Source organism: Pelodiscus sinensis, chromosome 25 (assembly GCF_052426305.1).
Source record: "Pelodiscus sinensis isolate ZL-2025 chromosome 25, ASM5242630v1, whole genome shotgun sequence".
In the NCBI taxonomy this organism is placed as follows: Eukaryota; Metazoa; Chordata; order Testudines; family Trionychidae; genus Pelodiscus; species Pelodiscus sinensis.
In genome coordinates this window covers 12655524-12679457 of record NC_143076.1, presented here as the reverse complement: position 1 = coordinate 12679457, position 23934 = coordinate 12655524, and the positions used below count along the sequence as shown (strand labels likewise).

At 48.0% G+C, this 23934-nt stretch overlaps 1 protein-coding gene across 3 annotated transcripts in view; it reads right to left on the bottom strand.

Annotated features, from left to right (window-relative positions):
- The window catches only part of KIRREL3 (kirre like nephrin family adhesion molecule 3), a 782703-nt gene that overhangs the window by 265742 nt on the left and 493027 nt on the right, over positions 1–23934 (bottom strand). For all 3 annotated transcript variants that reach the window (XM_075909300.2, XM_075909298.2, XM_075909299.2), the window contains one exon: positions 22158–22307. In XM_075909300.2, the coding sequence (XP_075765415.1) occupies positions 22158–22307 (150 nt within the window). The remainder of the gene's footprint in view (positions 1–22157; positions 22308–23934) is intronic.

Below are 23934 nucleotides of genomic sequence, written 5' to 3'. Positions count from 1 at the left end.
AATGGTCCCAGGATGGGCCAAACATTTCCTGCCCGGCTCTGCCCCCTTCACCTGTTCTAGACCGGAGGGGCAAGTTAGAATCTAAACCCGCTTAATGGGAGGCGGCTTGTGCCACTGGAGAGAACACCGGCTTGGGAGACCGTGACTCTGTTCCTTGCCCTGCTGATGACCATTTCCCGCCAGGGCCACCGACAGCTGTAGGGAGGGGGCAGCTGCCCCAGGGCCTGACGGTACAAAGGAGTCTGGCTGCTCCTGGCCCCACCCTTTCTACTTGCTGCCTGCCCCTTCCACCTTGCCCAGGGGCCTATGCAAGTTGTTGGCTTGCCTGCTTCCCTCTTTGTTTCCTCTTCATCCTTGGTTTGACTTGCCTCTGTAGATTGTGACGTGTTCAGGGCTGGGGCGTCGGCTTATTATGGGTATGGACAGCACCTAACACAAAGGGGTCTTAATTTCACTTGGGCTTCCTATGTAGGGTGACCAGCTTTGTAATATTTTAAAACCGGACACTCCAGCAGTCGTACCAGAACCTCCCTAGCCCTGTCTCTCATCCTCAAGGCCCTGCCTGTGCCCTTCCTCTTCCCCTCCAAGCTCCACCTGCATTCGCTACTTTTCTTCTCCGCCCAGGATGGAGCCAGAACTGGGAGCTGCAGCTACGCATCGAGAGGCGGTCCTGGCTGAATAGGGGCTGATCCGGTACCTCCCTGCCTGCAGTACCCGGACTTTGGGTGTTCTGTTTGACAACTGGCCACCCTCCTTCTAGGTTACCTTCACACTACCCATGGCAGTGAGCCTCCCAACCTGGGGCAATAGACTTGGGTGTGTGGGGCTCGCGCTAACACTCCGAAAATAGCTGTGCAGACGCAGGGAGGAGCGGACTTCAGTGCCTGAGCTCCAGCCCAAGCTGCAAGTCCAAACCACAACCCAGCTCTTTTCAGTCTATCGACCTGGGCTGGGAGGCTTTCTGCCAGAGGTTGTGCAGATGGATTTCTGGGTGCAATTGCAATAGAAATCATTATTAATAACGAGGGTCAGGCCTGTACTAGAAATGATTAGCCAATACAGCTATACCAGCAAACTCTCCTAGCTTAGCTGCATCTTGCTTGGGCAAAAGAGTGCATTTGCTGGTATAGTTTATATTGGTTTCCAGAGTGAAATAATTCGTAGCGGTGTCACTGCATCTCCAGTAACTTTTTTGCATTATAACGGGGTGCAAAAATCATATTCCTAAGTGATATGAATATAGAGGTGGAAGTTTCTAATGCCAACCCAGCTTTAGGCATGGGAAAGCAAGTTTTAATATCTGCATGTGCACGCACACATACATCCAGAGTGAATCTGATTCTCTGGTGCCTTGCACTTTGCGTTGCCATTTGCACCGATGCAAGATGTTCCCAGATGAGAACGGTCACTGTTTCACATGCACACCGCATGGGCTTTGCACAGAGGGCAGGGCGGTAGGGAGTTAGGAGCAGTAGATCTTGTCCCTCCAGGCCTGCCATCCGTAAGCTCTTGAGATGTGTGCTTTGTATGATGCAAACTTGAGTGACTGGTTTGACACGGACACTGGCCTCCAACAAGGAAGCATTCTCTCGCCTCTCCTGCTTGGCATTGCCATTGACTTCATTTTCAGAAAAAGCCCAGGGGATACAACGCAGGCAATTCATGGCTCAGCAGCAGCACACCAGAAGGTCTGGTGTTTGCTGACACCAGAGCTTTTCTAAGTGACAGCTGAACTTGGGATGTAAGCGACTAATCGACTAGTCGACTGTCCGATAAGCAAAAGTTGACTAGTCGCTTCCCCCCTCTTGCTGCCTCTATCACAAAGAGGCAGCAAGCAGGGGGAAAAGAGGGGTGGAGGAGGGATCCGGCTTAGAAGCCATTCCCCCTCCCCCAGCTCCAGCTCCTTGGGAGGGGATAGGGGCATAGCAGCGGCCACCTTTGAAACATACAAGAGTCCCTGCTGGGGTTCTTGTACATTTCAGAGTTGGAAAGCCCAGGGCCAGCAGGGAGTCCTGCTGACCTCAGGCTCCACGTGGGTGTTTCCGCTTTGAAATGCACAAAAGCCCCTGGCAGAGCTCTTCTACATTTCAAAGGCGGAACGCAGAAGTTCTTATCGACTTAGTTAATTAATCAAAACTGAACATCCCTAAGCTGAACCATCGTGCAAAGACTGAAAGACTGTCCAGCACCATAAAGAAGACAGGTATGAAAAAACAAACACATTGAGAATGCCAGTAACTCCCAACCCAAGCATTATATTAGAAAGCAAAGGGGATGCAATTCACATAACTCTAGCAGCAATGTGCACACTCAGGGAGATATCCAGGCAGAAATAATGCCCCAACCTGGCATGCCAGCAATTGCATTACCAGTTGAAACAAGCTTTGGTTGTTGAAACAATGCAAAGACCACTCTAGGAATCTCCACTGCAAATATTATTTCCGCCTTCACTTATGGCTGCGAAAGCTGGACTCCCTCCCCCACATGCAGAGAAATAGCAGAATGCCTTCAACAGTAAATGCTGTGACGTTACCCAGAAAAGATGATGGAAGGATCTGGCACGTGTGTTCAGAAAGAAGTCAGGCCGGCGTAGGCTGGCAGGTGTGCCGTATGGCAGCTGGAGAAAGATGCAAAGGGAGAGATCGAAAGAGCATTGCTCGGAGAAGGGAAAGGACTTACTGACACAGAGTGTCACAAGGAGTGGCCCATGATACACAGAAGTGGTGATATTGAACGGCAAGAAGAGGATTTGCCCAGCCTGCAAATTCTTGGTACGGAGGCACAGTGAACAAAACTACCCCATCCCGGGAGACTGTCTTGCTTACGACAATCTTATGGCCACTGAGATGAAGGAGGACCACTCATGCAGCCCACTCTCTAGCCAAGGAGAGTCCTTTCCTCCAGAGAGTTACTCCAAGTGACATCAAGGAGACAGTGGCAATGACTATAGAACAGGAGTGAGCAATAATTTCTGACGGGGCCACTCCAAGGTTTTGGGAAGTGGTTGAGGGCCACGTTCTTCCATGATATTAATGGAGGAGGTGCGGGGTCTGGGATGGAGGTTGGGTGCAGAAGGAAGCTTGGGGATCAGGGATTGGGGTACACGAGGGAAAATGGAGTCTAGGAGGGAGTTTGGGTGAAGGACGTGGTTGTGACCTAGTGCAGGGGTTTGGGATGTGACCTAGGCCATTTTGCTAGTGCTGGGGAGAACGGTTTCATTTACATTATTAAACAGATCAAGTGTTTTAACTTTCTCATGTTAGTTTATCAAACTTCATTTAAAATAAAGTAAAATATTAATGTATGTCCAACACAAAAGGTTTCAATGTTTTCTTTATTGATCGCCGGGGTGGAGGGCCACTGACCCACAGAAAAATCAGTTGGGGATCACACATGTGAGAAGCAAAAAAACACCTCCAAAAACCCCCAACCCTCACTGATGTGGCCCCCAACTGAGACACCTCACTCCTTTGGCAGCCTAGCCCCCTGGATGAGGAGAAGGGACAGGGAGGACTGAGGTTCAGGGCTTCCCATAGGCCAGATTTATTCTGGGATTCTGGGGTTAGTGATTTTGTGGACTGTCCCTCTAGGTTGTGGGGTGGGGACAAAAATGAGGGGTTCAGTGTGTGGGACAGGGCTGCCAGTGAGTGGGATAGGGATGGGGTGCAGGATCTGGGCGGGAGGTGGGGTGCAGAAGGGGGTGAGAATGTGAGGTCTGGGTGGGAGGTAGAGTACAGGAGGAGGCTGGGAATAGGGTGTCTGGCTAGGAGGGAGGGGGCAAGAGCAAGGGAAGGTGCAGAGTATGTCCATGAGGGTGGGTGCAGGAGCAGACGGGGGGTAGGGTGTCTAGCCAGGAAGGAGGGTGCAGGAGCAGGCTGGGGGAAGAGTGTCTGACTGGGGGGAGCATACGAGAGCAAGGGAGGGAGCAGGAGCAGGCTGGGTGTAGGATGTCTGGCTGGGCGGAGGGTGCAGGAGTGGGCTGGGGGCGCGGGGTCTCTGTGGGGTGTGTATGTGAGGGAGCTGGGGGTATAGGCTCTGGGTATGAGGGGAAGGGGGCACTCACTTGCTTTTCTGCCCTGCGCCGCTCCCAAGCATTGTGCCTCCGGCATGGCCTCCCACTGCTCCCAGTGGCTGGATTCCGGCCAATGAGAGCAGCGGGGAAAGCCTCCAGGCAGCTCGTACATGTGCGGCTGTTCCCCCAGTCAGGGGTGGGGGGAGCGCGCGGAGCCTCTTCTGGCTCTGCTTCTTCCCCACGAGCCAGATCTGGGGCTTTCTCCCTCCCTTCCCCTCCCCTGCAGGGAGCTGGTGCTCCAACCTGGGGGGGGGAGGGGCAAGGACGGAGCAGCAGTGTGGGCTCCCTGCTGCAGGGGGGGGGGGCTGAGCTCAAGTCGCGGACCACCTGGAAGGCGGCCATGGACCATTAGCGGTCTATGGAGCCCCAGACTGGAGCAGCAAGTAGGTTATAGGTCAGGATAGCACTGAAGGGGAGGTCCAGGGCTATGGAGGGGCACTGGAAGGGTTGCCAGTACAGATCCTGCCCCAAACTAGCCCTCACCGTGTCGGACTGAAAGGAGTTTGCTGTTAGTTTCATAGGCACTAGATTCACCCCCACGAAAGGCCAGGAGCTGAGCTGAAGCACAAGGCGGCCCTGCACAAATGGCTCCAGAGAGAAAGACTCGGAGTGACGGCCTCCCCTAACACCCTCCCTTCCCCTTTTCTTTTCTCTTTTCACGGCTGCTCCTGCCCCTTTCAGACCTTTGTTTCATTTTTCATTAGGCAGGATCAATAGGAAAGTAGGGGCTGTCGCTCAGGTGATGTCACGCTTCAAGGGCTTCATTCTTCTCTGCCACCTGACACGAGGCGAGGGAGTCAATACTTCTGTCAGGTCACTAACAACCCACCCAGTTCTTAACAGTGACTGATCCCTGGCTATGGCCTCCACAAATCTCAGGGACGCACGGCCGTGTTAGGCTGTATCCACAGCGCAAGGGGGAGGTTCATCTGGGGTGTGCGTGCAGGTGGCTATTGAGCGAGCAACACGGAAGGGATTTGGGGATTTCCAAAGCTAGAAGCCCCTGCAGCCTTGCCTCTTGCTTCTCCATGCAAGATTGCTAATGAATGCCCCCTGCTAAATGGAAGAGCTGGAGCCCTGATTTATGTCATCCCTCATCCGAGCCTTCAATTCATCTCCCCTCTAGCCGTGCAGCAGAGCTGGGCTCAGGCTTTCTGGAATGTCAGCATTAGTCATGGGCATTTGAAAAAAACCCAGCCTCACTAAAGATTTGCCAGCCCCTCCAGAGCAAGGTGGATAATAGGTGAGCAGGTCCTCTGCCACCACTTGGAGTTAGCTCAGGATGTGTGTACCAGTAGCAGTCACATGGCTTGCTTCCCATTCCCCCTGCCACTCTCGACTCCTCTAGAGTCGACATGGCTGCATCTAGATTCACACAGGGTGCCACAAGTTAATGATAGAGCTTCTGCATTGTTGCCTGGCAGCTTTACAGCCATCACCATGAGGAATAATAAAAGCATTTGCGCAAGAGGGCTTTCTCCCGAGCGGGAGCAGCATAGTATTTGCGCAAGAACACTGACAATTTTACATTAGATCGTCAGTGTTCTTGCGCAAATTCAATCAGCCATTGTAGACAGCTGGCTGCTTTTGTGGAAAAACTTGCCAGTCTAGACGCAGCCAGAGTGTCTGAGGGGACTGCTTGTGTAACTGCCTGCTAACCAGTGTGGGAAGCAGAAGAGCTCTTTGTGACTGGTTTGGTGCCTTGTAGTGAAGGGGGACCCCCAGACATGGGCTGTAAGTAGCCCACGCGCTAAGCAATTTGCCCTGAATCCTCCTGTATTACAGTGCCCACTGTGTCATAAGCTACTATTACAATGAAAATCAGAAAGGTTCGTTATTCTCCTTATAATTGAGCTGACAGTCACATGTCATCACATGATTCCAGGGCCTGGGGCTTTAAACACCGAGTATCACAAGTCTTGCAATTAAATCACAAGAGTCGGCAACAATGAATCCGAACTCCAGGACTTCAGCGGCTTGGCACCTACGTGTTCGCCAGCAATGCTGTTTTCGAGATATCTTCTTTCTCTGAGGCTATGTCTACACTGCAGTTTTTGCGCAAAAAGTCACGGAGCATCCACACCTCATGCGCGTTTTTGTGCAAGAAAATGTACAATGAATTAACAGAACAGAGGGGTTTTTACTGTATAGGTATTCCTCTTTCAACGAGGAATAACTCCTTTTTGAGCAAGAGCTCTTGGGCAAAGCTGCGTGGGGATGGGAAACAGGGTTTTTTTGGTCCAAAACAGCCTATCGACAAAAGCACAGGTGCCCTGGTGGCCATTCTGTTAATGGTGATCAGGGTTTTCTTGCGAGAGAGCGTCCATGCAGTCTGGACGCTCTCATGCGCAAAAGCACATCTCTTTTCTGATGCGCTTTTGCAGTGTGTACGTGTTCTTGCACAAGAAGTTTTTGCGGAAGATCTCTTCCACAAAAAGCTTCTTGTACAGGAAGCCTATAGTGTAGACGTAGCCTGAGGGTGCAGCCACATTTGGATAGCTCTCTGAAGACTCAGCTGCCTGGTACATGTTAGATATAGTCCTGACAGCCTTGCAGGGAATTTAATATTTTTTAATACGCTCAATAAAGATCTTGGGAGCCATTTTTTAGTTTTGAGCCACAACACAGCAGATTAACGGCGGCTGTTTCACTCTCTGTCAGACTTCGACAAGCTTTATCCCCCATCACGGTGCCATAGGAATTAACCCGTAGGCTGGTTTGTATCTGCAAAGACTCCAGATCTCCCTATCTAATACTGGGAAGCCCTCTCTGGGGTTCTCCAAGTAAGTGACTTTTGCATTCTCGTGGCAGTCGGACACACCATGCTCTTTGCTGTTGCCTCAGGTCTGCAACTGCATGTGCAATAAGTAATAACAGTCCTGAGAATGGAGAGTGGATTTTTAATGTTAAACAAAAAGAGACTACGCAGGAGCAGGCATGGCAGTAGAGCTGGAAAATTGCTCATCTTTGTCGTTTATTCCTTGCTCCTTTACATTCCTCTTTTCCCACTGACTTGCTGCACACTCGTTGCGTAAAGTGTTACTACACAATAATAAATCTGGCAGGGAACAGGGCCCCCAGATAAATGAAATCTAGCACTTCATGCTTTGGCCGTGTGACTGGCTAAAATGCACTAAATAGGGATATAAGTAAATCAGTTCCATCTCTCTCCTCAGAAAGAAGAAAAGCAGAGCACGTGTTGACTTTACTTCTTATCCTATTCTCAGGGAGCAAGCCTCTGAAGCCAGAAATCACAGAACCATAGAATCACAGGATTGCAAGGGACCTCAAGAAATCATCAATGCCAGTTCCCTGCACTCATGGCAGGGCAAAGCACCATCAGAACATCCCTAACAGGAGTTTGTCTAACCTGCTCTTAAAACTCTCCAATGAGTGCACTGGCAATGAGATATCCAGAGAGAACTGTACAGCACAGAAAGGAAAGCTACCTTCCACAGGTGTTAAGGATGGAGAACACCCATTACCCCTGCTAATGGAAAGTTATTCCCGACCACGTGTTCTCCAGCACTTTGAACATGCTGACCAGTATTGTCTCACTGCTACTGTTCATAGGCGCCCCCACCTGCACAGCCGTCAATGGAGTGATGTCATCCCCAGGAACCCTGCGAGCCTGTAACATCATCTCGGGTGCCCCGTTGAAGGCGGCGCCCTAGGCAACGGCCGAGTCGGCCTATAGTCACAGGCCGCCCCTGTTCATAGGGCATCAATAATGAAGTTATTTGGATTTGGTCTGAATGTTTCTTGATATCTTAGGTTCATTTGGGGTAAATCTGCTTGACATAGTTCCACTGAAGAACTGTGGCTGGTGAAACTTGAATTTTTACGTGGGAAAAACATCAATATCAATCAACATTTTTGACTTTCCGTCAGGAAAATGAAAATGAGAATGTTTTCTTTGAACTGATACTTCCAAGAATGCTGGCATTTTTTTTCCATCAAAAATCTTACCATTTAAATGATGTCTTCAGGTGGACATCTCCAAATGGAGATTTTCTGACTTTTTCATCCTGTGAAAATATTTGATAGTTTGACATTTTTTGTCCCAGCTTGGGACAAAAACAGAATTGCAATATCAGATTTTGCTCTGGGATGGAATTTACATTTTCCACCCAACTCTAGTTTTACACTTGTTGAACAGACAGGGAGTGGAGGTATTAAAAAGGCAGAAGTCTAAGGATATCATACATGGTTATGAGCAATCCAATAATGCTCACTAATATCATACTTTGTGCACGGTGGACTGTTAGTTAGGATTTTAATAAAAAGCTACATTCAAAGGCCACGATTTGACTTGAAACCACTTGACCACCCATGCAGCCCTCTCTTTCTTCACCTGCTTCTGGTTAGAGACCATATTAAAAGACAGCAGCTCTCTGTTTGAATTGACTTAATCTGTCGCATTAAATAATTCATGTTGATTTAGGAAAGCTTTATTTCTAGTGGGACTTGCAAGAAGGCAGAGTTAATATTAGAAGAGATCTTGGAGTGGGAGGCAGGGAAATGAATAAGAAAAGGTGAATGTAAAAATTAATAGTGAATCAATTATTAAGACTACATTTCTGAAACTGACTCCTTCTCCTTCTCCTCCTTAGCAGACCCCTTCAGCTCATGGACCAGCCTCTGTCTCAGTTTTAGCAAGTCCCTTAGCAACACCTCACCCAGCAGAAACCTCTCCCTGTTCCAAGCTACAGAAATAGCTGTGCAAACATAGCTGTGTCTCCTTCTGAGCAAAGCTGGAGGCACCAAGTCCCAGTGCTGGGACCCCTCTCTTTCCATCCCTGGCAGTGTGGATCCTTTGGTGCTCCTGTGGATCTCCCATGTGCTCTCCAAGCTACTGAAGAGGCTGTGATTTTACTCCTTGCCTCCTTGTTGCTGTTAGATCATTTACCAAGGGGAGCTGGCAGCTGGAGACCAAGGGGAAGGGTGCTTTAGACATTACCCGGTATTCGTGGCTCTCATTAGTTATAGTACTACAGCTGGGCACGGGCTGATGGGTACCAGATGCTGAGCCCTTGCACTTCTGGCAGAGGAATCCAGCTGTGGCTCTTCAGGCAAGATGTAGCACAACTTGCAAGGTGGCTGGAGCAGGGGGAACAACAAGGTTGGGGTGTGCTCCTTCCACTCTCACTTCTCCAGGGCCAGAGGTTAGTCACAGGGTCCGTAGACACGTCAGTCAGCAGCCAGTCTCCCGCTGACCTCCTCCTGGGGTTTAGCTAGCTAGCAGCGCTGTATACCCGTGAATGCCTGGACCAAGGCAGCCTTCTCCCAGCTTGAGGCTCTCCTGCAGCAGCCACGCTGGCTGTGGGAAGGCCAGGGAATGAAGTGGGGGGTCTAAACAAATGAGGGCCACAGCATGGGTAGGTTGGATATTAGGAAAAACTATTTCGCTAGGAGGGTGGTGAAGCACTGGAATGGGTTACCTAGGGAGGCGGTGGAATCTCCATCTCTAGAGGCGTCTAAGTCTTGGCTTGACAAAGCCCTGGCTGGGTTGGTTTAGTTGGGATTGGTCCTGCCTAGAGCAGGGGGCTGGACTTGATGACCTCCTGGGGTCTCTTCCGTCTCTATGATTGTATGATTCCATGATCCCAGCTTGTCCACTAAGCCCACAGCCAATGGCAGAGGCAGGGCACTGGGTCAGGTTGGGATGTGAGGTAGCAGCACTTGTGCTTCCTTCCTCGGGGCATTGGCTAGAATACCCGCCCTTTTAGGTAGGACATTAGGAAAAACTTCCTACCTGCCAGGGTGGTTAAACACTGGAATAATTTGGCTAGGGAGGTGGTGGAATCTCCATCACTGGAGAGATTTAAGAGCAGGCTGGATAGACGTCTATCAGGAAAGGTCTAAATGGTGCTCGGCCCTGCCGTGACAGCAGGGACTGAACTTGATGATCACTCAAGATCCCTTCCAGTCCTATGTTTCTATGCTTGCTAGCTTTTTGACAATTAAAATAGCCCACTGGCGGGCAAATGAGAGCCAGGGAAGGCAGCAGAGTGGCAGGGTACAAGGGCTCATGTGCCCCAAAACAAAGCCAGGAGATCTACTCTCCAGTCTATCGGTCTTGGTGGGGCCCTTTTACAGAGTTTCGACTAAAGCCCAGGATGCTCCCGTGAAGCTGAGCCCTGGTCACTGCCACAGTCACAATAATTCAATGCGACCCGGCTGCTACAGTCTTAGGCTGTCACACATCACCTGTGGCCAGAAGGAAACAAAAGCTGTTGTCCGGGGCAGTGTGAGTCTCCTCAGGCTTTGGTCAGAGCAGAGGAGCTGGGCCAGGGGTCTGTCACTGAGTTGTCACTTTCTCACCCTCCGTGCCTCAGTTTACCTCTCTGTAACATAAGGGTGATAATACTCATTATGGGGCCTATTTAAGAGATGGAGGCTCCTGACAGGAATGGCCACCAGGGCATTATTGCTGCCACCATCAATTCTGTGCTCCCTTTTCTGAAGGCCTTGTCCATGAAGACCTCCCCGGTTCTCCCTCGCCATGAGGGACTTGGAGAAGAGGTCTGGATGTGTTATGGGTAGGACCTCAAATTTATGTAAGGTAGAGATAAGACCCACTCCCAGCTGTGTCCTTTTGATGAGGCCAGCGAAGGAAGTCGGCAGCACTAACAAGGCTTTCCGCAGCCTAGTCACTCGTTGAAAACATGGCTTGTCTGACCTGGATTTCTCCACCCTCTTGCCACGGGCTCTGGGTACGCCTCTGGCCAGCGTGGGCTAACACTTCACAACTCCTTTGCCAGATCAGTGGAGCACGTTGAGATTTGCCTCTTCCACCCTCCCTCCTCTCCTCCTGGGGCAGCAACTGCTCTGTTCAAAGTTTCTCCTCGCTTGGTTGCATTCGAGATCTGGAAACTCAACACTAATTAATGTGTCTGTAAATCCCAGTTCGGCTGGCAGGGACTGGAATTCATTCATGGTCCCCTGAGTGCAGAGGAGCTGCAAGCTAGCCCTCTGGCGCCTTAAACCGCACGGCTGGCAGATGCATATTTTAACAACATACATCTGTTGGCTATATAATCTCTTGTATTTGCCCTCCCTGCTTTGTGCTTTGCTGGAAGACCGGAGGGAACTCTCCAGCGGTTACAGCCAAAGTGTTTGCTTTGCAATTTTGCCCGATCGCTGTCTGATTTTATTTTTAAATTCCTCCAAGTCCTAATCAGGCTCTTACTTTATTTAATTAATACCCTATCTTAGTTAAATAGATCATAAATTAGGAAGCGCTTACATTAAAGATGTGCCAGGTAGCAAATAGCCCACCAGTGGCTTGCAGGGGTCTGCTTGGCTCCGCCCTCTTACCCAATGTGCAGATTTGTACGTGCAGCCTGCAGGGCTGTTTTATGAGCAGTAAATCAAGCTGCCTTTTGCCCTCATTTAGTGTAACCTGCCTCACTCCGTCCACATCCGTGCCTGTCCCAGTCTGTGTCAGATGTGGGGCACGGGCCATTGAGCCACCAAGAGAAGAGCCGAGGAAGGGGAGAACCCCATGGCAGTCATGCTCTCTAGGAGAGGGACAGGCTGGGGTTCTGAGGAAGCACAGGACAGGAGGGGAGGGGGAACTAAAATGACTTTAAGACGCCTATGCTTTTCTGAAGGGTGGACTATGCCTTCCTGCATAAATTACAGCAGCCAAGAGTTGCTCGCATATAGGACAGGGCCCAGAAGGCTGCCTGTAAGCCTTTTTTTTTTTTTTGCTCAACAAAAAATCCTTGGTTTTTCTCATAAAAAAAAAAAAGTATTGTTTGGTGTTCCTCGGTCTTAAAGTTTAAGAAACACTGCTCTAGTGCCACCCCTATGAACCCACCCTATCCCACATGTCTGGTGCCCTGTGCCAGGGAGATTCACCCCCAAACCCTACACATGCTCTAGCTGCACACAGGATCCACTGCAGGGCCCAGAATCAGCACCATGTGCTCTCAGTGCAACCCTCTGGGTTGGATCTGGGGCTTGGGCCATTAAATCAGCTGCTCTTACCTTTTATATAGAACAGGCCATTTCATTGCCCCCAGGGACCTCTGTCTTAAGCCCAAAGACTCTGTTAGACTAAAGCATTTCAATGCCCAGGAGGCTACACTGCAGGCCATAGACAGAGACCCGGAAAGACCAAGATGCCACGGCTGCCTGAGCCCCTGCAATGATCCAGCAGGGTTCTAGGAGGAGGAATGGTCAGGCAGAGGCCCCTTGAGATGAGCACTAGAGCCAAAAAGGTTAGATGAGATGTGCCCAGATGGTACCCGCAGGCAATGAATGCTCCATGCTGCAAGGGAAAGTGACCCCTCCCCTCGCTAGCTGCTTTTGAAATAATGCAAAATAGAGTACTTCCCGCCAACATTCACTTCCCTGGGAACTTAAAAGCATTGGCTCCACCATGCAAATGTAACCAGTGTTAACTAGAGGGACGCCCTCTCCCTGCCTCATTGATGACTCACATGCTGGTGTTTACAAGTCTGTTGCTGCCTTTCAGCGAAAAGCGGATCCTCTGGCTCATGCTTTCAGATCCATCGGTTTCGCATTCAAGCCCCAGGGAGGATCCGGTCCAGGATACTTTCCCGGAGCTTCGGCAGGATCACATTTTACTGGCATGAATATTTAAATCACATGCACGTGGGTTCGTGGGCTCATCCGTTCAGGGAAGCGCAACGATACCATGTGATTTCTCTGGCCTATTGCAACTTCTTGAGGCCGCTCACGCAGCAGAGAACTGGCCGCGAGCCATCTATTGGATGAATAGAAGAAGGCGCCAAAATGCTGGAGTCGCTCTGCTCTTCAAATCGAGCTGCGGAAAGAACAACCCACTGGTGGCTATTCCTGAAGCAGAATGCAAGAAAAGAGGCTGCCGCGGCTGGCTAAGTTATTCGTTCTTAATTGGTCACTCGGAGGGTGTTTCACAGCATTTCTAATGTGGTCTCTCTGATTGGGCTCCCTGGAGTTTCTAGTTCGCTTGGTAGCACTAGGAGGCGCATTACACTGGCCTGAGAGAAACTAGCGGCAGCCTCTGCCTTCCCCAGCAGGCTCCGTGTTGGAATAAAGGTCTCATCTCCTCAGACTGGCAGAGCCCCGCAACACAGTGTGGCTTGGTGACTCAAGAGGAGGCACGTCAATATGGACCCCGCCATCCAGCCTGGCTTGAGGAGGACTGTTCAGTGGGGGGCGACTGTCTAAAACTGACGTCCTAGCCCCTGAGGCATCTCTTGGCCCTCTGTTGTCCTGTTAGGGTGGCAGCGTCCTACCAACATGAAGAGCTTCTGGTCAATGATGCTGCAGAAGCGTTGGCTGCCAGGAAGGGGCACCAAGGGGCTGGACCTTGCTGTCTCTCGTGGGGTGCTGGATTCCAGCCTGGTGACGTGCAAGGGCATTCCTCTTCCAACCACCCTTGTTGCGGAGGGGACTTAACTCCTGGAAGTAAAAAGAGGGAAGAGATGCTGGAAGCCCCCGGGCTGGGTGAGCCGCCGACAAGGACCAAGAGGTGGACAAATGGCCCTCCGCATTGTGAGGACATGGGATTTTATGTATTTCCTTGGACTTTGTTACTCTGAAAAGGGACAAATTAACTGGGGACTTGGCAGGAGGCCACTCACCACAAGCCAGGCTGTAGTGTTAGTGGAGTGCTTGCTGGCGAGAGACACCAGGGATGGGGGAAAGAAGAGGCCAATCGAACTAACCACTAGGTGATACCCTGGTAAGCCCAGCCCCCACCCCCATCATTATCAGCAACATGACCCCTGGGTGTGTGACGTTTGGAATGCGCCATGGGGAGCCAGCGGGGTGAAACGTGCGGTACAAGTGTGTCCTACTGTTCCAGGTAAGGCTGCAGAGCCCGGTGCTAGCCATCCGTCATTAACACAGGTACATGCTGCCTAGGGGCAGAGAGGTATTTGTGCATCAGGAGTCGATGCAGCAGTGGGAATAGTAGGAAAATGTTTCCCTTTCATTCTCTGGGAGTGAAACTCTCATCCCAGAAGCAAAGGGTGGTAAGTGAGACCAGCAGGCTTATCTGTTTGAGTGTTTGGGCTTCCCAGGCTTATGGAACGATCTGTTCCACTACATTTAACAGTGTAGATTTGAAAACAACGTGACAAAATCTTAAATATTTAATTAAACTGTGGTGTAAGCTCTTCAGCGGGGCTGGGAAGGAGGAGGCACCAGACCCGTAAAGCTGTTGTCAGACATGAGTGACAGCAGTTCCAAAATGAGTTAGACAGCATTTGGGATTTCCTGGGAGCAACCGCGCATAAAGTTAAAGCCTCTAGGTGTGGAATTAGACAGCACAGCCTCATGCAAGGAGGAAATGCAAGGCTGAGCGATGGGAGGAGGCGAACAGGCGTATTTTCAGAGAGCAGAATGGCTCCCGAAGCAGAAGAAGGAGAGAGACTGGCGTATAGAAAAGCCAGATGATGATGGAGGCCATAAACAAATGAGGATTTTTGCAAACCCCGTCCCCAATCCACTGGCACTTAGGGTACGTCTACACTGAACACTTATTTCGGAATAAGCTATTCTGGAAGAAATACTCTGAAATAACTTATTTTGAAATAGCATGTCTACGCTACAGGGAAACCTCAAAATTAGTCCGAGGCAGGCTCCCCTGCTGTGGACGCGCTACCTCAATTTAGAGTCCCAGGAAGCACTAGGGAGTAATAACTTAGAATGGCTTGGGGGAGGAGCTATTTCAAAATAGCAGCAGTGGAGCGTCCATACTTCCGCTATTTCGAAATAGCAATTTCGGAAGAGGCGTTATTCCTCGTGGAATGAGGATTGCAGAAGCCGGAATAAGCCGCCCGTTATTTTGAATTTATTTCGAAATACAGAATTGCTGTGTAGATGCTTGCATTGTTATTCAGAATAAAAGAATAACACGCCCTTAGAGGCAGCCATAAGGGTGATACAGCGCTAGGTGATACACGCCAAGTCAGTACAGACTGAAAGCCCACATGCGGCTCTGATGAACGCTTTCCTGGTCTCCTCCACAAGTCTGAGGAGACTTTATGATTCTGCCTCCTGGCTGCACAGACCCTGAAGTCTCAGCACGAGCCCAGGCGAAACTGGGAGTGCTGAGCTGAGCTTCACGCTGGGGTTGAGGGTTTGTTTACACCTCAGAACTCAGCCCAGGGTTAATGGAAGCAAAATAAAATGTTGGAACAGGCCAGCCTCCTGACATGAATCCAGGGAGATCCCAGGAGCTCAGAGGGGTGGGCACAAACCATCTTGGCAAAGTCTGTTTCTTTCCTTTCCTTTGTAGGGATTTGATTGATTTCCATTGATGTGTGTAAGGTAAACCAGTCTACTAGCACCGAGTACCTCACACATCACAGAACAAGCCCATGCCGCTTTAGGCAAATCCCTCACCTTATTTGCATGGGCTAATCAGAGGGGGATTGGGGACATATGGGCTGTGTCTAGACTGGCAAGTTTTTCCGGAAAATCAGCAGCTTTTCCGGAAAAACTTGCCAGCTGTCTACACTGGCCGCTTGAATTTCCGGAAAAGCACTGACTTCCTACTGTAAGAAATCTCATGTAAAATCATCAGTGCTTTTCCGGAAATACTATGCTGCTCCCGTTTGGGCAAAAGTATTTTTCCGAAAGAGTTTTGCGCAAAAGGGCCAGTGTAGACAGTATAGTACTGTTTTCCGTGAAAAAAGCCCCGATCGCGAAAATGGCTCTTTTGCGGAAAAGCGTCCTGCCAATCTAGACGCGCTTTTCCGAAAATGCTTTTAACGGAAAACTGTTCCATTAAAAGCATTTTTGGAAAATCATGCCAGTGTAGACGTAGCCATGGAGTCTAGCTAACAGGCCTAAGGTGCCTTGAGTCAAAGATGAATCTCCATTAGTTGTCAGAAGTATGGGACCTATGACATGCAGTTTGAGCAGATTGGATTCTATCCCATGGAGGACACTGCTACAAACATGCAGTCGACAGTCGACTACAATATAGCGAGCCGGGTCCCCAACTTGCGTTAATTAGCTCATTGGAGCTATGCTAATTTCTAGCAGCTGAGTATCTGGCCCACTGCCTTGCATCTGGAACAAATCCAGACGGGATGTGGAGACCCCACACTCCCAGTTTGGAAGGAAATGGAAGCCCCATGTAAACTCTCTGGCAGCACGTGGAAACCCACCTCCGCTAGTCTCCTCTAGGAGTCTGTACAACTGCATAAAGCCCACGGGCGATGAGGATTCGGAGGCAAGCTTACTGCAAGGAAGGGTCACCGCTGTACAGAGAAATGATTTAGAAGAGCTTTAGAGCTGGCCCCAAGCCCTTTGTCTTTGTACAAAGCTGTCTATAGCTTGTGGACACAGAGCCGCTGCTTATTTGTACAGTGGTATAGTTTTATAGTGTCGTGCACACAGCTTTATTGGATTGTAAGCTTAAAAAATAGCTGCAATAGCATTGCCTCCTTCTATAAATGCAGCTCGCGCCCCTGTAAATAAAGAGAAATCACTGCCGCTGAAAGGAACGGCTTTGCTCTCATTACCTGTCCCCGCATGGTGCCGGGGCCCGTATCACCACCACCAGCAGAGAGAAAGACAATTAGTTCTTGGGCACTGTCCTCTTCACTGTCAATACTCCACCTGTGGAGCTCCACCCATGCCCTGCTGATCTAATGTGACTGTGTTAATGGCTCTTTCCTTGGGCAAGCCGGAGCAATAAAGCTCTTGGAGTGTGCCATGGATGGTGATAATAAAACTGCCAAGGCAACCAGCTCCCATAAACCTTGGGTTAACTTTCTTCCAACTTTCAGAGATTGCCTGCTTGCTCTTAATACATCTGAACAGCGCCAGCTTCTGTACTTTAGACACCGTTACACTTCTGCCTTTCTTGAATCAATGAGAAACAAGTCGGAAGGGAAATACAGCCCTGAAAGCTGGTGAAGTGGATCTGCAGGGTCAGCAGTGGGAGGAAATATATGGACTTGGCAGAATTCAAGGTTTTTTTTTTAAAATAATTTTGACACATATTGATGTTTATTTTAAGCATTTTTCTATTTTGATCCATTTGAATTTTGAAAACTATACAAATGTGAGGACAGGGGAAATCAATCAATGGAGTAGGTCAAACAATTATTGATGACTACAATAGATGCTGAAATTTTAAAAGTTAAAACTTTATAACCATGAAAACATAAATTGCAATATCACATGCCAAAATATATATATAAAAAAATCCTAAAATCAAACTTCAGTAAACTTTCCTGCAGCCTTTTTCTTACTGTGCTCATTGGTACATTTCTGTTATCATTGATGGATATCTTTTGTGGTTGTTTTGTGGATATACACACATTGAAGTCAATGTCAGCAAATGCTGATTTCACTGTGCAGACACAAACCAACCACAAAAGATTTTCATTCTCAGACTCTGAGGCTACGTCTACACTGGCCCCTTTTCCGGAAGGGGCATGTAAATTTCATGAGTCGTAGTAGGGAAATGCGCGGGGGATTTAAATATCCCCCGCGGCATTTAAATAAAAATGTCCGCCGCTTTTTTCCGGCTTTTAAAAAAGCCGGAAAAGAGCGTCTACACTGGCCTACTTCCTTTGAAGTAGGAATAAGAGCCTCCGGAAAAGGGCGCTTTTTCCGGAAGATCGGGGCCAGTGTAGACGCTCTTTTCCGGCTTTTTTAAAAGCCGGAAAAAAGCGGCGGACATTTTTATTTAAATGCCACGGGGGATATTTAAATCCCCCGCGCATTTCCCTACTACGACTCATGAAATTTACATGCCCCTTCCGGAAAAGGGGCCAGTGTAGACGAGCCCTGAGTGTAACACAGAATGTCCTTATAAAACAGTCAGAAAATAAAAGGTGCAAATACCACTATTTATTTGTTGCAAATAACTAGAGCTCATAACAAATTTACATCTGAATATTTTTCAAGCAAAAATTAGTTTTAAATTTGCATGGAAAAATTTAATGTTGGCATAATTTTTCCAGTTCTCTGATTTAAAAACCAGAAAAAATATTAAGTGTAAAAAACGGGGATAAGGGAAGGGGGGGGGATTGAAAAAGAGTTTTAATTTAACTGAATAAATATTGTGTGCAGAAGTGGTTGCTCCAGCTCAAAATAGGTAGATTGGAATTGGAAAAGGGACACAGAAGGTTAACAAAAATTGTTAGGAGTATGGTACAACTTCCGTATGATGAGAAATTAATAAGACTGGGACTTTTCAGCTTGGAAAAGAGACAAGTCTGGGAGGGATACAATAGAGGTTTATAACGGGTATGGAGAAAGTAAATGAGGAAGTATTATTTACTCCTTCTCATGCCACAAGAAATAGAGGCCACCAACTGAAATTAAGAAGCCTACGGGTTAAAACAAACAAAAGGAAGTATTTCTTCACACAACATACAGTTAACCTGTGGAACTCCTTGCCAGAGGATGTTGTGGAAGCCAAGATTATTACAAGGTTCAAAAAAGAATCAGATACATTCATGGAGGATAGGTCCATCAATGGCTAATAGCTAAGATCTGCAGGGATGGTGTCCCTAGCCTCTGTCAGAAGCTAGGAATGGGTAACGGAATGGATCACTTGATGATTCCCTGTTCTCTTCATTCCCTCTGGGGCACCTGACATTGGTCACTTTTGGAAGACAGGATCCTGGGCTAGATGGACCTTTGGTCTGATCGAGTATGACAGCTCTTATGTAGCCTGTCAAGTCCCCTCATTCAGTGCACTGTAATTGAGAGCATCTCTACCCATCTCATCATGGAGATGCCTGTGGAGCTCACTTAACTCAGAAATAAAGTAAGCCAGATGAGTCCGCATGAACAAGATTTGAATTAAACAGAAATATCTGCACAGCTGGTGGCATTACACTCTGGTAACTACCTGAAATTTCTCTCCATTTTCCTGTATAAATATGCCCTTTGCTTCCCTAATGTTCAGTATATCGTACCTGTAGCTCAATGCACCAAATGTTATCAACTGATTGTTAGGCACCAGACTTCACTCTCAATACATAGGGCTCCTGGAGGCATCTGCTCATTACACACCCACGGAGTTTCCCAACTGAGAACTGGCCAGAGTGCAGCCTCCGGAGTCACTAAATGTAGCCTGTGGCTACCTTCATCTTCGCTCCTGGGGATGACAGATGGATGGACAGGGTGCGCTAATACAAATGTACTCAAACTATTGTCTATGGACTGATAATGATGCATCAGCCTCCACATACACCTCCCTCCTCTGCCTTAAATTTCTCCTGGCCACCTGCAAAAATACATTTAAAGTTAAGAGGAACATGTTGCCAGAGGTTTGCAAATTCCGTATTCCAATGTGCTGTAACTTTAATATACTTAAAATAAAAAAGACACTATAAATGTGAGCGGCTGAACAACCTAGGTAAATGTACCAATTAGCAAGTACCATGTATATTCACATAAACATCTATCCAACACATTCCATAACCCCATAGATAATAACGATTTCCCTTTGATCCTTAAAAACATCTTACTGCTCAATCAACACGTTGCAATAGCTCTCAGTTCTTACGTACGCTTATGCACCCTGGGACGAAATTAATTTTGGAATCTTTAGTTCTAATTAAATTACATATTACTTCTTTTGTATGTCTTTTGTAACATGTTATTATTATACAACACAAGACAGAGACACAGATTGGAGAGGACACGGAGAAGTAGTTAGCACGGGGCGTTAGTGAGTAGAGAAGGAATATAGGGCATGAATAATAGGATTGTTAGTTTCCTGTTCATTTTCAGATTTCTTTCAAGCTTTCGAGGCTTTTTGAGTTCAAAGAATTATTCTTTGGAAATTATAATCTATAAATTAGAAGTAATTTTCTCTGGTAGATATATTCCATTGATGCACACTTTCAAATGTTATTAATGAAGTAGGTTTTTTTGCTCACTAATAATTAGAGCTGATCAAACCAATTTCCATCAAAGCGGTTTATTTTAAAAAACACATCTTTGTCCCCCCACAAAAAGGAAAATTTCCACAAGAATTCCATCCCAATACCAAATGCATGTGGTTTTGGAAAACTGAAAATTTTAATTTAAAATTGGGCATGTTTTGGTTTTTCATTGGGAAAAAAAAGAATTCTGGGTTTTTTTTTTGTTTTTTGTTTTCAGGCAACATTTTCTCAGCAGCTTCACTAAAGCCTGGTCTGCTCATTTATTAGCAAACCTGCTGCCGACACACATCCACACTTAATTTTGTGTCCGGCCAATAAAATCCTCCACTTTTATCAGCACAGTTATTACCCTTCTCAGAGCAACACATGCTCCTCACCAGTACAGCATATGGGCTAATGTCAGCAAACCGGACCAGAAAGTCCTTCTGTTACAAACCCACAATGCACATTCCCTGCAGCAGTGGGCTGCCCATTAGGCAGAGAGAGAGATGGATCTCTTGTGAATGGCCAGAGGGTAAAGAACCTGTTGTTATCCCCATCCCTGAGAAAGCTTTTGCAAGTGATAGAAGCTTATGGCTCAATCCAGCCAAGATTGCAAGCAACTTTAAGTAGAATAGTAATAGCGATGTAGCCGTGTTAGTCTGGTGTAGCTGAAACAAAAGGCAGGACTATGCAGCATTTTAAAGACTAACAAGATGGTTTATTAGGTGATGAGCTTTCGTGGGCCAGACCCACTTCCTCAGATCAAATTGTGGAAGAAAATTGGCATGACCATATATACCAAAAGGATACATAGTCCTGCCTTTTGTTTCAACTTCAAGTAGGTGATTGATCCCAGTGACAAGGTGCTGAGAAAGAACAGCAGAGCCAGCACTCTGATCACTTAAACAACAATTAATTCCTTTCAGGGTGGACCTAACTAGCAGATTAGAATGTGATGCAAAGGACTAAAGAGCTAATTAGCACATTAATGCTGAAGATAAACAGTGGCACAGGAACGAGGAGCTGAGGAGAGAGGTGGCTAGTGAAGCCAGAGCCAAGAAGGATCTGTGGGTGGGAAGACCTTTTCCATTTTCTCTGCTTGACAGAGGGTGTTGTGTCTGAATGGTCAGAGCAGCCCTGTCAGCAGCAGGCCCAACGGGACTGGAGCAGCCGCTACAAGTTAACTGGTTAACCTTTCACATCCCGTTCTAGCTCTGTATGGGTATGTCTACACTGCATCCCTAGTTCGGACTAGGGATGCAAATGGAGACGACCGAAGTAGTTAATGAAGCGGGGATTTAAATATCCCGCACTTCATTAACATGATCTCGCCGGTGCGCTAGTTCGAAGCACAGCTGATTCGAACCAGAAAGTGCGCGCCGGGACGCGTTAGTTCAGACTAAAGACCTTAGTCATTTTTTGAGGAGTAACGTTAGTTCGGACTAAGGGCTTTAGTCCGAAATAATGCGTCCCGGCGCGCACTTCCTGGTTCGAATCAGCTGTGCTTCGAACTAGCGCGCCGGTGAGACCATGTTAATGAAGCGCGAGATATTTAAATCCCCGCTTCATTAACTACTTCGGTCATCTCCATTTGCATCCCTAGTCCAAACTAGGGATGCAGTGTAGACGTACCCTATGTGTGTTTTATCCTCTGATTACTTCTGCTGTGTACCACTCATGGGCTCCTTCTCCATGCACACGGATAGCTCAGACCATAAGTTCCTTTGGGTATGTCTACACTACCCCGCTAGTTCGAACTAGGAGGGTAATGTAGGCATACCGCACTTGCAAATGAAGCCCGGGATTTGAATTTCCCAGGCTTCATTTGCATAAGTGGGGCGCTGCCATTTTTAAAACCACGCTCGTACGAACCCCGTGCAGCGTGGCTACACGGGGCACGAACTAGGTAGTTCGAACTAGGCTTCCTAGTTCGAACTACCGTTACTCCTCGCTGCACGGGGTTCGAACGAGCGGGGTTTTAAAAATGGCGGCGCCCCGCTTATGCAAATGAAGCCCGGGAAATTCAAATCCCGGGCTTCATTTGCAAGTGCGGTATGCCTACATTACCCCGCTAGTTCGAACTAGGAGGGTAGTGTAGACATACCCTCTCAAACCAGTTGATTTACCAAAAAACTACATTGTGAAAAAGCCACCTGTGCAATCTCATGGAAGCCAACAAAATAACCTCTGGTCCATACCAGTGGGGAGATAGGACTTACCTAGAACAGTCAGCCGGGCTGGTCTGGATCGGATGGCTGCCTGAATGGCTTGGCACTCATACACGGCGTCATCTTGGAGATCTGCCCTTAGGATTTTCAGGTGATGTTCTCCAGACAAATGGTCCCCTACCACCAAATAGCGTGGATAGCCTGCAGAATGCAAAACACAAGCAAGGTTGTAGCCAGAGGAGGTCTAGGTTGGATATTAGGCAAAACTATTTCACTAGGAGGGTGGTGAAGCACTGGAATCGGTTCCCTAGGGAGATGGTGGAACCTCCATCCCTAGAAGTTTTCAAGTTCTGGCTTGACAAAGCCCTGGCTGGGATGGTTTAGTTGGGGTTGGTCCTGCTTTGGGCAGGGAGTTGGACTTGATAACCTCTTGAGGTCTCCTCCAGCCCTAGGTTTCTGTGATTCAGGCAGTCAGAGTTAGAGAATGAAGAGTTTGTAATGTGAATCGGGGTTCCCACACTTCCCTCGGTAAAGACCTGTGACCACCTCTGAGGTTAACAGATGTTTAGAGCAATCCTGTGGACTCATCATGGAACCCAGATCACGTGGGTCTCATTGTAGAAGACTGAAAGTCCCTTTAAGATGGAAGAGAGCTAGGGGTGGAGACAGCGGATCCTGCACGATACCCCTAGGGGTTCAGGAAGCCTGTAAGACCAGAGCAACAGCATATGTCCTGTCCGCTGTGTAGCCACTGTGGCTGTTTATGGGGCCAGGCTGGCAGTGTATCATGAGTTCAAGAATCTAAGAATCTAAATAGGAAGATCTCTGCAGAAAAGTGAAGCAAATACGCTGAAACCTGAAACGAAACCAAACATGGGACCAAACCAGACCTGGGGGACGCTGTATCTATAACAGGCCATCCTTTCCCATCATCCCTGCCTTTTGCTGCCGTTGCCATGACATTTGCATTGGTGAGAAATATCATGCTGCAAAACACGTCAAAGGTGAACACCTCCACTAGGGAGTCCCGCAGTTCCTGGCTCTGCCACGGACCGGCTGTGTGACCTAGTTCATTATATTGTCAAAGGGCTCAGACGGAAAGTGCTAAAAGCATCAAGAACCAGGGCCTTGATCCAATACACAAGATGCACATGTTTAACTTGGAGCAGGAGTAGCTACATTATTTCCAATGAGCTTAAAGTGGAGCATGTGCTTAACGAGCATGCTGGATTGCGGCCTACTAGGGAATCGTGAGTAATCACCATCACCAACTTCATTTTACTGGTAGCCTGAGCTATAGTGGAGTGAAGGATTCTATTGCCCAAGTCCTTCCTAGCTGCTTCTGATTAATGCACTGTGTAGCGCAGGGAACTTGGCACGCTCTTGTGTTTTCTTTGTTTTGCAAGCTCTCATCAGCAGGATTTGCTCTCCTGAACTGTAAGAAATACAGATGATGGGTCTGTTTGTAGTTAGCTAATTAGGTGACTAGCTGAGCTGACAATTTCTCTTGCTAAGCCATACCCAGAATTGCTAATTGTCCAAGTTGTTTGCATGAGCCAGGAACTTCAGTGGAGCTGTAACCAGTTCACCACGCAATGTCTTGCAGGTAAAGCTCAGATTTCTAATGTGTGTGGAAATGTATTTCATCGAGCTTTGGCATGGCCTTGAAGAGGGGATTGCACACACAGACAAGTTGGAGAAAAGAAGCATGCACTAGACCGGTGTTTCTTAACCTTTTTTTTTTATAAAGTACCCCTTATTTAAAAAAAAAAGTGTAAGTACTACCTTTAAAAAAATGATAAGTACCCCTAGTACCTACAGTTTTCAG